This window comes from Sphaerodactylus townsendi, linkage group LG04 (assembly GCF_021028975.2).
Source record: "Sphaerodactylus townsendi isolate TG3544 linkage group LG04, MPM_Stown_v2.3, whole genome shotgun sequence".
NCBI lineage: Eukaryota > Metazoa > Chordata > Lepidosauria > Squamata > Sphaerodactylidae > Sphaerodactylus > Sphaerodactylus townsendi.
Genome location: NC_059428.1, coordinates 44,928,096 through 44,946,313, shown reverse-complemented (window position 1 = coordinate 44,946,313; position 18,218 = coordinate 44,928,096). Strand labels below are relative to the sequence as shown.

Below are 18,218 nucleotides of genomic sequence, written 5' to 3'. Positions count from 1 at the left end.
TGGCTGAATGAGCATCAAGTCTGCACTGTAGAGTCAAAGGGCGCCCTGCCAGCCATGCCCAGCCACACCTAGATGCGCCTCCTGCCCAGCCTGGGCAGCCTGCTGGTGGCCAGCTGCAGCCTCACCAGTGAGTCATGTCCCTCCAGTGCCACTGCATGTGTTGAGGGCTCCTGAGCAGGTGCAGAGTACATGGGCGGGAAGGCCCACCTTCAGCTCGGGCAGCAGATGTGGAGGGCAGTAATGGGGAGAGAGATGTGCAGAGCAGTAATGGGGACACAGTTTGGGTCTTTGCCCCAGCTGCCATTTTCAGTTGGTATACCTGAAATCCTCTCTATTGACTGAAACGAGGTTAACTCTGAGGCCCACCACAGCATTCCCAGCACTAAAGCCTGGGTAGAAGCCAACTAAAGGCAGCTCCACTTTCGAGAATACTCCTCCAGTCTCTCACACACATACTCATTAATTTTCTCACTTCCTTCCAATCTCACATGCACTCCTTGCCTTATCTTCCCCCACACCAGTCCCCCACTCAATGGTTCCTGCTGTTCCTGCTTCTGCAGCTTAGGATGTGAAAGGGGGGGGGGGCAGTTCCTATCTGTCTTTCCCAACAGCCAGTGTGCTCCCCCCCAACAGCCAGACTTCGCTCCCCCCCTCTCTCAATGGCACTCTCTCTTGCCCACTCGCTTGGAGGAGTCTGAATACTGCTCTGTAGTCTGCTAGGAGCTGGTCCTCTCTCTCTTTCTCTGGGCCGCCTGACAGTGATAAGGGGCCGGCTGATCCACCAGCAGCTTCTGGGCTCTTCTGCCATGGATGAGTTCCACTTCTACAACATTTTTGGGCTCTGCTGCTATTCCAATCATCGCCTGGCTCTAAGGAGTAAAAGCATTAATGGTGAATGTGCTGACAATTCTTTATTTAGTTTAGGGAGGGATTAACTTCCCCATTTATTTTTAAAAACTTTTTGGGTTTTTCTGCAGACTCAGGTAGTTGTCTGAATCTGCAGGAAAACCTGCTTGGGGCGGGGTGGGGAGTGTGCCCCATATCTGTGGATTTTGGTGTCAGCAGGCAGGGGACACGGTTGGGAACTAGATAATAAGCTAGTAAAGTGAAGCTTGTTCATTTTCCATTGTGGTCAGTATATCAACACAGAATTAGCAATTAATTAACTTTATGGTAGGTACCAGATTAATAATTTTTAATTTGAGGTATAGGGTTAAAAGAATTTGAAGGGAAAAATATATATTTCAAATACTGTAAATATGATACAACCTTTTACTCATGATCCTAAACATGAACAACTTGTTTTTTGTTTTGTATTTTACTTTTGATAATAGTATAGCAGCTTGGCATCTATACTCACCTTAAGGCAATTTAAAATGGTATATTCATATTTTTATTCACATGTTCTTATTTACTAGCTGTCCTTGGGGAGTACTAACTGTGAGTGGAAATAAAGCCCTTTTTTCCTGTCTGCTGATAGTCTGTTCTTTTTATGTTCTGTGTAAAGTACGTATACAGTACCAAAATGAAAGTAGGAAGTGATCTTGTGATGTTCAATGTGTCCTGTACCCCTGAGAGTGAAAGACAGATACACAAACTGTAAGATACAAAGCAGAGAAAGACATCTTTGAATGAGGCAAACATATTCAAACCCTGTGTCATTCTGCAGTGAAAATGCAAAACAAGCAGAATTTGAATTGTGAGTGATTTACTTTTAGCCGTGATCATGAAATTATGCCTTGGAGTTCAAATGATGAGTGTACTGAAATAGGTACACAAGGGATTTTCTGAAGTATGTAGTCATTAATGAAGCCACCATTATACAGCAAACTTAATTTTATATGTAGTGCTGGTATTTCTACTGAGAAGTAAGATTTTGTAATTATTGTTATCGTTGTTTTTATTTTAGAATCCTGGTTTGAACCAGTGGAGAATACTCTCATAATTATCACCATGGTTCTGGCTGCTATTTTTTATTGGACACAGATAGGTGTTGTTGGTAAGTCCTAAGTTCCTTTACAAGTGTTGGAATTTTATTAAAATATTTTGCACACATGTAACAAAGGAGTAAAGGAAATTATGCATTGTTTGTTAACTGGTGTATCATTGTTTATTATCTGACAAAAATATGTTTGTTAGTAAAACATTTCATTGGACTCAATAGATGAAACAAAGGCAATACAGTTTTATTATCATTATTTGATTTTGTTTAATATCACAGCTGCCAACTCTTTAGCTGGCTGTTCACCTTCTGTTACAATTTGAGCCTTACCCAGGGACCTGGGACGTTGTAATGTATTGGCATAGTATTCTTGCGGATCTCAGCAGGGCTGCTTTCTGAATCTGACAGACAGGGTCGGAGCAAGGGGAAACTGTGCCCAGGGCACACGTGCACCCCCCCGTGCCCCTGCCACACACCCCCTGCCATGTCCCAGAACGCCCCCACCATGCCCCCGCACCAGCACACACTTGGTGCATCGTGCACCCCCTTGGCCCTAAACCACTGCTGACAGATGTTGATTTTTGTCTCTGGGCTTTCAAAAAATGCCTATTCTTCACTTCAGTCAATGCCTGTTTTTGACTTTCATTCATATAATTGACCAGCACATGTGTCTCCTCCTCCATTGTTTTCTTTACTTGCAGTAATCCTCTGCCACTTTCTCTGGGGACGGTATAGTATGTCAGTATCACTTTTGGGTGTAAGGCATAGTGCCATTGTTATATTTTGTTTAATATCACAGTTGTCAGTTCTTTAGCTGATGGTTGGCTTTTCATTACAATTTGAGCCTCACCCAAAGGCCTAGGAAGTTGTAATGTATCGGCATAGTATGTGTACTGATCCCACCAGGGCTGCTTTCTGAATCTGACAAATGGTAATTTTGTCAATTTGAAGATATTTCAAGTGCTGCCCTAGTGTTTTTGGAATGGCACCCAGGATGCTAATTACCACTGGGACAACCTCAGCTGGTTTGTGCCATAGTTGCTGAAGCTCGATTTTCAAATCTTGGTATTTAGTGACCTTCTCATGTTCTTTTTCAATGACTCAGTTGTCACCAGGTAGTGCCATGTCAATGATGGTCACTTTCTTGTTCTCGATCAGTGTGATGTCCTGAGTGTTTTGCGCCAGCACTTTGGATTCAAAAATCCCACAAGATCTTGACCTCCTCCTCGTTATTTTTATTATTGTTATATTTTTGAGGCCACATTTCCCCTTACGGGCTCATGGCGGCTTGCATCAATCAAAATACAATATCATTCATTTGAAATTTTGAAAACAGTAGCACAAAATTCTTAAAAACATATGGTGACTAAAATCTCAATTGGGAGGAGGGAGTAGGAGAGAAGGAGACCAGAAGTTGGTAGAGGTCCTTGAGTGGTACCATTTCCTCCTCAACTATAAGCTTGGTGGAACAGTTCCATTTTGCAAGCCCTGCAGAAATGCATCAAATTTTGCATCTCCCCTTTTTTTCTAGAAAATTTTAAAGGAGTATTTTGTTCAGAGCCCTGACTTGGATGGTCCAACTAGCCCAGAGGTCTGCAACCTGCAACCTGCGGCTCTCCAGATGTTCATGGACTACAAATCCCACCAATTGGCCATGCTGGCAGGGGCTGATGGGAATTGTAGTCCATGAACATCTGGAGAGCCGCAGGTTGCAGACTCGCCTGATCTCATCAGATCTCAGATGCTAAGTAGGGTAGCCCTGGCTAGTACTTTGACGGTGGTGCATCAGAGAAATTCAGGGCTGCTATACAAAGTCAGGCAACAGCAAACCACATCTGTTCACCCATTTCCTTAAAAATTCTATGGGATTGGCTGCAACCTGATTTTCCACCACCATTTTGTATGTGAACAGCTGGAACTTGGGGAAAAGCTTTTTCTAGCTAGCATTCCAAAGTTATGGAATTTCTCTCCCAAGAACTATGATTGGCATAATCTTTACAGGCTTTCTGGCATAAGGTGAAAATATTTTTATTCTGAGAAGCCTCTAAAATAGGTTGTTGTTTGCCTGAGGGTTTCACATTAAGGGTTTTATGATGTGCTGTTTGTTATCTAACCTAGGTGATTCATGGACACTAGAAAAGACACATGAATTACATAAACTAGAACACATTAACCCAATGGTAACCTTACAATGACTATAGAAGTTTGGCAGTATCGAGACAGTTTGGATTGAAGAGTATCAAAGAAAAGCTGTGATCCATTCTTTTTCCATTTTCTTTTTGGGTAAAGTTCCAAGGAAGCATCTTCCCCTCACTCTCCTTGATCCTTTCCCCTATATCACTATATTTCATAGAATCTTACTCTCCTAATTTTCTTATTACATTCCAGAAGAAGCTCTTTGTCTTTAATACATAGATGGCAGAAATGCAATGTGGATCTTCCCCATCTGACATGCTGCGGTAGAAAGAACTGCATGTTAGAGGTTCAGAACTTCTGCTAGGAATAACATATGAGTTCTAGAAGATGGAGAAAAGACATACTGCAGCCACTTAAATGGCAGGCATCTTTTGGTATCATTTCCAGGTGTTTACCAGTAAAATAGCTGAGAGGGTGGGGGCTGCAGTCTCAGAGCCAGTCCTCTGATCCAGATGTGGAACACTCTTGTGAGATCTCGGTAGATGGTAGTAATAGGATTCCCATTCAGTACTGAATCACATTTGTCTCCATTTTGTTGTATTCATCAGCGTATGAATGAGCTGAGTCTTCTATTTACAAAGGTTAATAGACAAGATTTATTTGTCCAGTTTGTTATTAAAAATTACACTTTCCCTTGTACTCTAGTTTAAGCAATTGAGAACTCCAAGAATTATTTATAATACTGTGTAATTTAAAATGTCACTTATGGACCAGAGCCTTTGTACTGGTCATTGTGAACTTTGAGGAGATTTATAATGCAAGACATGGATCTTCAAAGCCCACCAATCACTTTAGACACCAGTTTATACACAGTATCTATTATTAAGCTCAAAACAGTCTCATTGTGCTGTAGAATACTTACATCTGTGTGATGTAGTGTTTCATAGGGATACTAACACTGTTTCTGAGTGTTATTTCATGGCATGCTGATTCCATAAGCATTCATCCTGAACATTTCCAATTTATTGCTGTGCTGTAGAAGTAAACTAAAAGCAACTTCATGGGCATATTAGAAAACATGGATAGAGTAAAAAAGAAATAACTGTTGACTGTTCAAGCTTTTAAATGCTGTTCTTTAGAATTGTACACACAAGATTTCTTTCTCTTTCATACAAGAAACCACACTGTGATTTTTAAACTCATACTCCAGCCACAGCAAAAGTTTTAGAATAAAAATGTACCTGACAGCTTGTTAGAAGTGCCTAAGGCAGAACAGAACACGACTAATGATAGCAAGCTTACAATTTTTCTAACTTCCTCTGTTTTGAAATACTCCCAGACTGCTACGGAAACCTATGAACTATCAGCCTTTGAAATGAACCACCTCTGTAGTGATGCTATCATGTTAAGCGGAATGCAGCATTTAGGGCCTCATATTTCTTGTGCACAAATTTGATGGAAGGTGAATAGAACTGTGTGTAGAGTACTTATAATTTGAAATAGAATCACAAAAGTGCCTAAAATAAGTACCTGACATAAAAGTGCCTGAAAAGCAAGCCTTAGATTTTGGGGCGGCCTAGTAAAAACCAGTGTTACGTAGCTGATAGCAATGCAAAAAAAATCGCTGGAATGTAATTAGTCCAAATCACAAACAGCCAAGGGTGTTGCATGGTGACCAGGGATGATGCAGTTGTGGTACAGCCACTTCCAAAGAGGTTTCAGGTGGCATAGCAAGCACAAAAACTGCAAAATGTCCCCAGCTATTCAGCACACACACCCCGCCCCAATGCAGCTCAATTGGCTTTGCCTGTCTTTTTGATGGTATAAAGAGGCATCCATGGACTGAACGCCCACTAGAAGCCAACTAAAGTCAGCTTAACCCCCGATAACGCCCCTGGAATGTTCCCATTGATGCCAACGTGGGCTCCTGATTGGACAGCACCCTGGCATTACACTGCTGCCCATCAGCTCGGCATCAGCATAACTGGCCCTGAGGTGGCTTAGATGTCACTTAAACTGGCGACACTGATCCTGGTGTGGGTGTCACGCCAGTTCCAAAGCCCTTTCCCCTCTTTGGATTTCAGACAAACTGCACAAGGCATGATTTGTTTGTGATGTGAATGAGCCTCTTGAATATTCCTGTCCACATACAAGAAGCTGCAATTGAAGATGTACTGGCTTAGCAAGCGTTTGGTTTCACTTCCATTTGTTGTCCAAATTTAAAATTCAGTTTACTCTTTTGGGATTTCTTTCTTTTCCTGTAATTGAGATTCTAAACCGGGAGTAGACAAAACCAAAAAATTTTAAGTTCCCTGAATTTGGATGCCACAATAAATCAGTTAGATTTCTTGAAGATTTTTCTTCTAACAGGAACAATTTAAAATCTATATATTTATTTTTAATTTTCTGTTTTTATTGTTTTTAATTTCTTTCACTTTTCTTCAAGCAACAAAATTCGACATCTCTTTATTAAAGAAGATCAGCTTAATTATTGCAGGACTAATAGTCACGATTGCTGTTGTGATTGGCTGTGTTCTTTTTGTCCCAGGTAAGTAAGTGGCAAAAACTAATATGGCTTATAAGTGACAGTTCCTGAACTATAGTTTTAGTCTATAGTTGGTTGTTCATATATGATTTTATAGTATAGGAATAAGGTTCTGTATTACATGGTCAGTGGGTAAAGGTCTTGTATTAAAATAAATGGGGGAAGTTAGGAATGGGGTAGGAAAGTAAAGTATATTTGCAACCCTGTTGTCTGTTTCTATTTTTGCCTGTGATAAAACTCTAGAAAGAAACATGAAGAAAGTATCTCTAGACTCAAATATCCTAAGTAGCTACCACTAACGTTCCATTCTTGGACAGGATATTTGAGCAAGTGGTATCTTACCAGCTGGAGTTGGTATTGGAAGAGGATTATCTAGACCCATTTTCATCCAGATTCATGCCTGGGTTTAGGACAGACATAGCCTTAGTCACCCTGACATGATCTTTGCTGGGAGACTGACAGTAGTATTCCATCCTTATTAATTTTCGTAGTCATATTAGCTGATCTCAGAACCAACGACCATAGTATCCTTTGGGAGAAGGTGGCTGGATTGTGAGAGTATGGACACAGTTCTTCAGTGATTCAGACTGAATCACTTGACTAGCTGATTCCATAAGATTGTGCTGGGGGAATTACTGCTTGGCCCCATAATATTTATACCAGGGGTCCTGCAGCGGTCATCTTGCCCACTTGCTGGTTAATATCTACTGAAAATCAGACGGAAGAAATTGTTACTGCTTCTGGAATGATTAGCCAGTAGTATTCATCCATTTCTGTTTCTACTTAACACCAAATTGGGTGGGTCTGTGGAAGTATTGAAAAAGTGCCTAAATTATTAATTGGATGAATGAGCCCTAATAAACTGAATTTCAGTCCAGACAACCCAGAGGTGCTGTTGGTTAAAGCCACTTGAGGATTGAATAGTCTGTTCTGGAGGCTGTTGTCATGGGCAACAATACAGGACTCCTTTTATTCAGGTGTTGAAACATTTGCATTGGCAGTCCATAAGTTTCTGAGAACAGTTTAGAGGGCTGCCCTTGCCTTTTGAGGTCCCAAATGACTTGAGGCCAGGGTACTTGAAAGACTGCCTCATTCTGTACTGTTCAACCTGTGAGTTAAGTTCCTCTTCCCAAGCCCCATCTGCAGAAGTGAAGTAGATCTTGACCAGAGATAGATCTTTGCCAGTGGCACCTCTGGAATCCCCTTCCCCCTGGAGGCTTGGCTGGCACCAGCGTGGTAGAGTTGTTAAAAGCAGCAGACTCTAATCTGGAGAACTGTGTTTGATTCTCCACTCCTCCCCATGAATGGTGGATGCTTATCTGGATTTATTTTCCTCACCTCTCCCCAAGAAGCCTGCTGGGTGACCTTGGGGTAATCATAGTTCTGTCTCAGAACTCTGTCACTTTGACTTACCTTACAAGGTTCTGTCGAAGGGAAAGGAAGGCGATTGTAAGCCACTTTGAGATTCCTTACAGGAAATAAAAGCAAGGTATCAAAACCAACTCTTCTTCTTCCTTCTTTCACTGGAAGAGGTCTGGAAGAGTGTGCATCGGGGAAGGCTTGTAATTTCGCTGTGCATGCACAATGACAATAAATGATGATGATGATGATGATGATGATGATGATGATGATGATGATGCTAGATTTCACAGCTGCCAGATCTTTAGCATTATTATTGTTGTTGTCAGTCCCAGATTGGTTCTAAGGCCCCTAGCGTAACTTCCCTGAGTGGCTGATTAAGTAGGCATGGTTATAACTTATTGGGCAACTTTTGCCACAATTCCTTAAAGCTTCTACGCATGATCTTCATTTCTGTGTACATGGTTATCTTATGCAAGCACTTATATAACCTGCCTATGTGACTTACCTGCTTGCCACTTATGGCCACTAGATGACTTCCTGTTCTTCTTGCTTTGTTCAATACACTTATGGTCCTTTTTGTATTTTAACTGATTTCTCACAGATGGATTTGAATCATCAAATCAAGTTGGACTTGGCTTAATTGTACTCCCTGCTGTCATTTTAGTGCCACTTCTCTACATTCTCTTAACCTCTGGTAAGAATCTGTTAACTTTCTACCTCCTGAACTTCTAATGATTTAATGTGATTTGTGTGGAGAAGGGAGGGATTTGTAGTAATGTGGTAATTGGCTGTATGGTCTTGGACCATATCTTAGAAAATCTAAGGTAGAAACAGTGGAAGGGTTACTTTTCAGAGTGGCAGTTTACTTGCACTCCATAAAGAGAGATTTTGTTTTTCTCTCTGTCACACACTGAAGTGTATTTGCTTTCCACTATCAGAGACAAGAAGCTGAATTAGGCAGACCATTTGAAATCTAACCCAATAAGTTCTCTCTAAGTTGAAGCCTTCCTAATTCTGATTTCAGCAGGTAAGCTCAAATTGCTGAAAATTGACAGGTTCATGAGAAGTGATTAATTGTTGATGTATCATTGCCATATTTAATAGATTTCATCTCTTGTGGTGCAGTGTTATATTAGAAAGCCTAGTACCAAGAGGCTTTTTTGTCAGTTCAGATTGTTTTTGTTTCTCTCCATGTGTGATCCCATTTAGGAAATTCTAGTGTTGCATTTCCATGGGTTTTCAATTTACATTTGAAAACATCATCATTGTTATTTATTAATGTTTAAATCTGCTGGATTTTGGTATTCTGGTTTTTAAGCATAGAATGTTTATTTTTTCCCCCAGTTTTTGAGAAACCACCATGCTTTGCAGTTATGTTGCTAGTTTTGAAAGCACTTGGATATGTAATTGCTGTAACTGGATTTGCTATGTCTGTATCAGGTAAGCAGTGCATTTACTTTATGGTATTAATATCTTTTTTAAAAAACTTGCTTATTCTTTATTCTTTCAAGAGGATCCTGTTTGCATACACACTGAGGAGCATCTGACAAAACAGTTTTTCTACACTGTGAACTCCACAAGGATTTGTGATGAAATCCACAAAGGGTTTCATAAAACAGAATCTATGAGCATTCTGTTATTACTGTTTTATCTTGTGAACAAACAATGCCCTGAAGGTGTTGATACATTTTCATTAGCATGGCTGTTCCATGCATTTCTGCATCTTGGGAGCAGAACCTAAAAAGAATTGCTTTAAATTATTAACTTTGGTAACACTATGTATCCTGGAGTGTCACCCAAAGTCACTGCTGACCTTTTTTGTCATTATTTTAATTTTTGCCCACCAGCATAATGTGTATGTGTGCATGCAGGAATGTACATCTACATACAGTTTCTGATGTTGCCCTCGAAGATAAACCTTCACTTATTTGAACATTTATATGCATGCTTTACTCTAATAGTGTCACTTTCAATAGAAGGGTTAGGTGTTAAGTGAAAAAAAAGCATTAGTTTAACAAAAAACTTGAAACAGGAGACAGGAACTGGGAAATCGTTACTGTTGAAAAAATAAAACTCGGAGAAATTCCTGGACAGTTTTTTAAAAAGTCATTTTTAAGGTTGGTTAACCTGAAATAATGATGGCATACTCTATGTTTATATTCACTTTGCCCTTTTGGTGATGTTTTTGAGGTATTATAATTTGCAAAATGTGCACCTAGTTTTTCTGTCTAAAAATATGTACATCTGTAGTCTTAAAAGCAAAAAACCCCTGTACATTAGAACTTGTTTCTGTTAAAAAAAAGAAGTAAAATGTATCCCATAAGGAAATTTGTTTAGAAACTTAATTTAACAATTAGAATCAAATTTTATAAATCAGCTTTCAGTGCAGTGACACAATTACTGGATTATGCCATTACAACTAAAACTATGTCTAGTGTGTAGCAGATGAAACAGGCTGCAAGCACTGACCTATTTACCATGCACACTGTATTAAGCATGCTGAATTCTAAATATAGCTAGTACAAGTTGGCAGTCTTCTGTGACTCCACAGATCGCTTTGCTAACAGGAAAACAAAGGGAAAACTGAGTGTGATAGGATCACAGATATGGTTGTATTTCCATTAAGATTGCTTAAATGAAGTTTGCATAAGTGTTATTTGCATGGAAATCAAACTTTTTCTTGTTTTTTGATGTCTCTTTTTTAGCTCAGGCCTATCTTTAGTAGATGACAATTTTCAACAGAAATCTACTGGCTTTTTTTAGGTAGCATCTTAAGTATGTGGGCGGTTCTTGGAATCCAGATTCTACTTTCTCCTTCTCTTCCTAGCTCATTCTAAAACAAAACCCCCAGAAGATCTGTGCTGTTTGAATAACTTCAATTGTCTTCTCTTACAGATGAAAGTGGAGCTTCTGTTTACCCTTTTATCAAGAACTTCTATCTCCAGTAATAGTATTATGCAATTACATTGTTGCAAATTATTCTAGGCATTTTCAGCACAATTCGGGGGGGGGGGGGAAGCAAAAGCACTGTAGAGGGTACATAACCCCATCACTAGAGTAATTGTGCATTGCACATGAGTAAATACCTGCTGCCACTCGGAAGGCCACCTCCTGGCCACTTGGGAGGGCCAAGCCATTGTGTCAACTGATGACAGTGCTACAAGGCCTCACACACCTACTCCTGCACTGAGGCCCAATCTAGCAGTCCACCCAGCTCACCTGAGTCTGTGAGGCAGCTGAGAATTAACTGCGCTCTAAAAGGCACAGTGCATAATTCGAAGCTCTAAGCCAGGCATCACAGAGAGTGCTGTGAGTCAGCTCAGGATCAAGACTGAGCCATAGCACAGACATATAAGAGACAGCTCTGGAAAGTAGAAGTTGCAGGGAAGGTCAGGTCAGGAACAACCTTATTGAAAGCCTGATAGCCTTTTGCTGCACCTGCATACACACTCAAACTCATACTGGATTGTCTGAGATGACCTATCTTTGACCCTGAACTGCCTCTTCCCAGACCTGCATGAAACTTGTTCCTCTGGATTCAAACTAAGGCTGCTTTCTCCTTTTCTCATGTCTGTGCCTGCTAGTAGCTGTAACTTGCCTCCCCATGAGCTCTTGCCAGTCAATGGGGACCTGGTGTGCCAGCCCCGAACCCCCTCTCTCCCCAAGCCTTGGAAGTTCCCATCAGGACCCAGGTCCAGCCTCAAATCCATCTCTGCCATCCTCCCCCAGCAGAAGCTGATGGAGGTGTCAGCCATTGAGGCCCATACCAGTTCTGTGGTTGGGGTTTATGGTGCCCTGGAGGGTAAGTGCTGGCATGGTAGTTGGGGGGTGGGGGCTTGATAGGGCTCCCTTTACATGTTGGGCTTCCATTTCCTGACAATTAACCCCGCTTTCATTGAGCACCTGTGTACACTTTCCCTGGCTGAGCAGAGCACAGCTGGAACTATGGTCACTTGATTCTGCTGGAGAAGTCAGTCTGTCACTGTGGACTCCATGTCATTGGATGGTGGCCTCGCTCCTAGCATAGTGTCTTGGGGGATGGGGGGGATGGGTGCCTATAGTGAACCCTTGGAGCCTTGGGGCTGTTTGCCCACCCCACGCCTTCCACCAATGATGACAGCAATCACCCTTGTCCAGACTGCTCACACTTGAACCCACCCACCCCATTCCTTGATACTGTTATTTATATGGGCAGCCATAGAGTGGGATCATCTGGGGCAGGGGCAAAATGAGAATCTCAAGTCCATCTCATGGAGACTCTGTAAGACACTGTGTTGAGGGCCTCTGGCTACTTTCAGACTTTGCTCGCTGTGAGACTGTGGAAGAGGTGTGGATGGCGAGGGTCTTGGACTGCCTATTCCACTCTCTGTGGGTCCCTGTGGTGTCTGCACCTGCCTTCCGACTGGTGGTGCCGCTTCAACCTGCCCAGAGTGGTCATCTTTGCCACCTTGGCTGCCCACTGTCTCTGTAATCCCCTGATGCTTAGGTGGAGCCCCCTTGCCCCAGGGGTCTCCCTCCTCTGCCCCCTATTGCCCCACTTTTGGGGATGCATCAGATCTGCACTTTCCTTGCCTCTCCTGTGCCTAATCCTGTGTCCTCCGACTCCTGGCCTGGCTTTGGTGTCTCACTCTTCCATCCAACTGTTTGCTGTTGACTGACCTGTCAGCCTTGACTCCACTCTCAGCCTCTACGTACCAGCACTCCTGCACTGCTGTCCCTTCCCCCCAACCTGGCTTTTTTGCTGCTTTTTTGGGGCTAGCTAGGGCACAGCAGAGCATTTTAGGGAGCAGCTGTGCTGTGTTGTCCCACCCCCGATTGTGCTGTTAGTGTTACAAATTTTGTTTCAAATAAAGCAACGTAATTGTTGAAACACCTGAGCATGTATTTACAAAGCTCTTTTTTTCAGCTGAATTTGGCTCCATTGTTTCTAAATATGATTTTCCTGTATGTTTCTCCAGTTATTAGCACAAGGCCTTGCTTATGCACTTGACCAGGAATACTAATGAGAAATATGTGTGCACATTAGAGCAAGACTTGTGAGTTTTCTATAGCAGGGAATATAGATGATTCCTCTGGATAGGGCTCTGTTTTGTTCTCTAAGTGTTTAGCATTAGCAAACTACTTCACAAAATATGTGTATGTCTGCTGTGCTTAATATGGAAGCATACTGTTTTTTCTATTGTATGGCACAAATATGCATGATACAAATATTGTCTCTCCACAGTCTACAGAGGACAGTTTTTGTATTATATATTATCCTATACAGTAGGCTGTTCTTCGTGTATAAAAACTTACCTATTCATCTCATTGAGGTGTACTTTGTAGTCCTCATAAGAAGGGCTTTTGGAACACAAAATCTCTTGAAGCTCAAAGGTACCCACATATACTATCTTTTCACTCTAGTTAAATAGAGGTATTCTGCTTCTCATTCCCCAAATGTTCAGTCTCCTATAGATTGACTCCCTTAGATGTTCAACACAGGCTGTTGTGAATGCTGTATTTTGTGTTTGGTGAAATGTTTGCAAAATATCTTGGATATATCAAAAACCTGTATATGCAGCTTTCCCCGCCCCTCCCCCCCTTGTCATAGTGGCATCCCAAATGTAATTTGGCCTGTTCATCCTTGTAATTCACAAGCATTCTGGATAAAGGTACAGTGGATGGCTTCTCGTTCATACTTGTAATACTATCATGGCCTAAACAACAGCACTAGTTCACACACACAATCCCCATATGTCAGTGTTGCTCAGGCAACCTTTTTTGTAATAATTGAGCATCCACATATATAATTGCCAGGAAGTAGTTTAGCTTAAGAGGGATTACTTGTTAAAGTCAGTCTGCATTTGATCATAGTAAGGTTGGAATCATAAGCAGATATGTGGTGATTCAAAGAACAGTAGTTGCTCCTTTGTATACTTTTAATGTCGCTGGAATCTTTGAAATATGCTCTTAGACTAACTTCTTCTGTTTAAGATCTGAAGTTGAAACTAATTCACTGTACAGTAGAGATGCACAAGTGTAGCTTGAAGATTAATTTTCTATGTTACTCTGGAAAAATGCAAATTAAAAAAAGTTAACTAGCCAATACTTGTTAAAAAAACTAGTCAAAATGTAAAAGATTTTTCTGCTAAGGAATTACATCTCCGCTTTTTCATTAGTTATGTTTTAAACAAAAGAATTTTAGAACCACAAATGTTAACTTAAGTACTGTATTTTTCAACAGCATGCCCCCCACAACACGCTGCTGTCGTGATTGCAGGCTTAGCAGTTATCGATCTTGTAGCTGTAATTGCCTTAGTTTATGTGATTATTATTGGTAAGTCCTTCCTGATTAAAGTTATTTTCACAATGCATAGTATGTGTTTTAGACTTCTATGGGAACAAAATATTCTGCCAATTCCAACTAATAAATCTCTGAGAAGTATTTGATTTGAATTTTACATGCAAATTACATAAATGGGTTTTCGATAGATCTCATTCTGAGTATGCATTTGAGGGCACCCAAACAAACTGCAAAGGGCTTATAGAGCAACCTTTTTTCCCCATCAGAATTCTTGTGCAATGAAAATTAGTTTGTATCCAGGAAATCTTTTCTAAATTCCCAAACTATTTTGCATAGATAACATTCCTTCATAAGCTCCATATTACACAGGCCCTTTTGTATGGGTTTGTGATATCATGTGTGGCAAGTTAACGAATGGTGCAAATGTAGGTAGCAGATCCTTACTATAGGTTACTACAGATTCTCACCCCTGTTCTAGCTTTTTGATAAAAGTTATATGTGATATCTTCCTTTACAAGTAACAAAGATTTTAAAGATGCATACTGTGAATTTTTGAAAACACATTTTTATTTTTAGAGGGTTTTTTACCCACCATCTCTCAGGAGATGTTAAAATTGTTTAAAAACACACTGAGTTAGATCACTGACAGACTTTTCTACTGCACAAAGAGAGCAGAGGCTTGGCTTTTGTGTTGTGAATTGGTTGAAAGAAGAATAAACATTGAAACAGAAATAAAAAAGAAACACAATAGTGTTTTAATAATCAGTATTAGCTAGAGGTATTTCATTTTAAGTATTTTACTTATGAATTGTCTTGTTGATCCATAATTGACTGAGTTCATGGGGTACAAATGCTGGAAATAAATTCATAATAATATAGATTATGAACTGTTTGGTATGGCAGAACAATAGGATTTGTAAATCTTGGTATACAGAACACCATAAATATTATGCCAAAATTTTACAGTGAAAGAACTCACTAAAAATTACGTGAATATCTAACTTGAGATGGATTGCCTAAATAAATAAAGTCATGGTCTTCAGTTTGTTGTTTGAACCTGGCTGTTAAATTACCTGGAGGTACTTAATTCATGGGAAAGCCATAAATTGGGCACAGTCTCATAGCATATAACACAGAAATAGTGAGCCAAGCATTCAAATGCCCAATTATCTTTCAGCATGTAAGTTAGTAAATGTAACTTGAACTACAATGAGACAACAAGATGTGTTGGTTTTCCTGGATTAATTGATGATCGTGGCTATAGTACAGGGCATCATAATGCAGCTCATTGTGTTTCAATTGGGCCTAATCATATATAGGGTTGGATCCAGACTAAACTTTCTGCTAACAGAAATGGTGAGATAATTTCCAACAATTTCCCTATCCTGTTTTGACCCCCACTTTGTTAGTGCTGCTATTCCTGAGGGTCATCTCTACAGGAAGATCAGTGGCCAGGGGGAGGAATGTTCTATTGCATTGACAGAGGTGCCTTATGTGAACAGAAAATTTAGTTTGCACCCAACCTTTACAATTCAATTCACAGCCAATTACTTAGAAATAATTAAACATATTGCAACCAGCAGATAAATCTGTTTGAGACTTGGGAAGTAAATTTAAAATCAATAAAATGACAGCACCTTGTGGCTTTCTAAACAAATGGGAAATTGCTTTAACAGGATAACAACATTCGTGGTAACAAACATTTAATATGAACAAAACAACTTTGCAACTACAGTTAAAACTAAATCACAGTGGCTATGAATATAGTACAACTAAGGTATACAGGATCTTCAGTGCCCTAAAAGAAAGGCACTCAGAATAATAAATGCCAACAGTGGCCATTCATAAAAGAAGCTGTGGCGGGAGTCCAAAATAGTACGGTAATTAGAAGTACTTCTTCCCCACATGCTCTTCTATGGCGGCGGCTGTAGATATTTCTCCAGCCTTAGTCTGTAAGGAAATGATCAGTTCCCTCATTCAATGTATGGGCCTTCCTTCTGCATCTGCAGGCCGGATTGACTGAGGGGGTTGGATCTCTTGCACTTAGGAACAAATAAGAAAGCTTACAAACTGCTCGTGTTTAGTGAGCTCTTGTTCCCTAGGCCCTAAACTCCAAACATTAAAAAAAATACAAACACTAACATGGCATGGGTTACAGTATAATGCAGCCTTTACTGTGGCTTGCATCCTTTTTGAACCTCCCTCCAGTTATTGATGTACTCAACAGAGATTGCTTAGAATTCTTAGACATTCTAAAGCTTGCAGAATGTTTAAAATAATTAGAATGTTTCAGCAAAAGATGGCAGGGTCTTTTTCTGCACAACACAAATAAAATGTCTTGCAGACTCTATAAAGAAAACCATTTTGGCTTATAAAGAGAACCATTTTGGCACATAGCGCAGAAAAATGAAGCATTGCCAACGAAACTGGTTCTCTCATCCATGATTTTCTGCCACTTCAGAGATCCTCCATGCCATATACCATTTACTGAGTGTTTCCCATGATGTTTCCTCAGCTGGCATCGTGACTACCCTCTATTTTAGTGTTTAAAGTACATGAATAAACTTATGAATAATATACATAAATTGCTTGGCAATTCCGCAAACATGTCTTTTTTTGTTTTGTTTTGTTTTCAGTAAGGTGTCTTCGAAGCTACGGAGACTCAATATAAGAATCTGTGCAATTTCTCATATCGAGTCTCCATGTCTTTGAAGACACTTCATTGAAAACAACAAATTGGAAAAAATGACACATTTGCGGAATGATCAGGCAAAGCTAAGTTTATTCAAGTAACACTGAAATAGTGGGCGGTTGTGATGCCAGCTGAGGAAACATCTTTGGGGAACATCACAAATGGCGGACTGCATGGAGAATGTTTCCTGCTCTCCACACAGCAATAGGAAATGTCTTAAATCCATCGGTGGGGGAAGGAATGGCTAGTTTAGCATTTTCAAAATGATGGGTTGAGCTGAAATCAAAATGCCTTGAAGATGTTTGGAAGGGAAGCTCTGCAGAACATCTCCCTAAAATGCTTTTTTGGACATCCTCAGGACGTTTTATTTGTGTTGTCCAAAATCAGCCAATCTGAAGCTGCTTATTTTCAGCCATATCAAATTAGATGGGCAATGCAATCCAGATTGGGGGGGGGGGGAGCACTGTGGCGGTCAGAGCCAGTGTGGCAAAGGCAGAGCTGCACCACTCCCCAAAGGGGATTCAGTGGCATGGAAAGAAGGGTAATTCAAAAACCCTCCTGCTTCCCCAATTGCCCCATTGAGGAAACAGGCTCTGTGGGTGTTCCTGGGTTTTAACTCTGGTGGAAGCTGACTGAAGTTGGATCTACCCCTAGGAACATCCTCAGCCCTCCCTCTGTGTGCCAGCATCTGTTCAGACTCTAGAATCGTTCCTTTGCAGCACCCATTTCTAGATTTAGCTGCTGCAGAGCTGTGTGGCCCCCAGATGCCAGCACATTTGCTCTCTCTGTCGGCGTGGATGCAGCCAAGTAAGAACATAAGAACATAAGAACATAAGAACATAAGAACATAAGAACTAGCCTGCTGGATCAGACCAGAGTCCATCTAGTCCAGCATTCTGCTACTCGCAGTGGCCCACCAGGTGCCTTTGGGAGCTCACATGCAGGATGTGAAAGCAATGGCCTTCTGCGGCTGCAGAAACACGCCGGCGGCCCTCTGCTGCTCCTAGTGCCACTTCATCCCCTCCCCATCTGGATTGCACCATAATCTAGCTCAGTACTGTGCATTCTGGTTTAGTGTTAGAGTATTGGCAGCAGCTCTCCACAGGTAGGGGTTGGTCCTAGCACCTGATCATCGAGTCTCATATAACTGAGAAGGATGTGGGAGGCTATTCCATATTCCACACTTTAATTCCTCCAGGAATAAAAATATTCTTTTGTAATTATTTTAAAATTTCATTTTATTAATGAATTTATTTAT

The 18,218-nt window shown here is 40.8% G+C and overlaps 1 protein-coding gene across 5 annotated transcripts in view; it reads left to right on the top strand.

Moving 5' to 3' along the window:
- CD47 (CD47 molecule) overlaps positions 1-18,218 on the top strand; it is a 75,122-nt gene that overhangs the window by 43,144 nt on the left and 13,760 nt on the right. For all 5 annotated transcript variants that reach the window (XM_048492495.1, XM_048492493.1, XM_048492492.1 and 2 more), the window contains exons 3-7: positions 1,910-1,999; positions 6,525-6,626; positions 8,587-8,679; positions 9,330-9,425; positions 14,209-14,301. In XM_048492495.1, the coding sequence (XP_048348452.1) occupies positions 1,910-1,999; positions 6,525-6,626; positions 8,587-8,679; positions 9,330-9,425; positions 14,209-14,301 (474 nt within the window). The remainder of the gene's footprint in view (positions 1-1,909; positions 2,000-6,524; positions 6,627-8,586; positions 8,680-9,329; positions 9,426-14,208; positions 14,302-18,218) is intronic.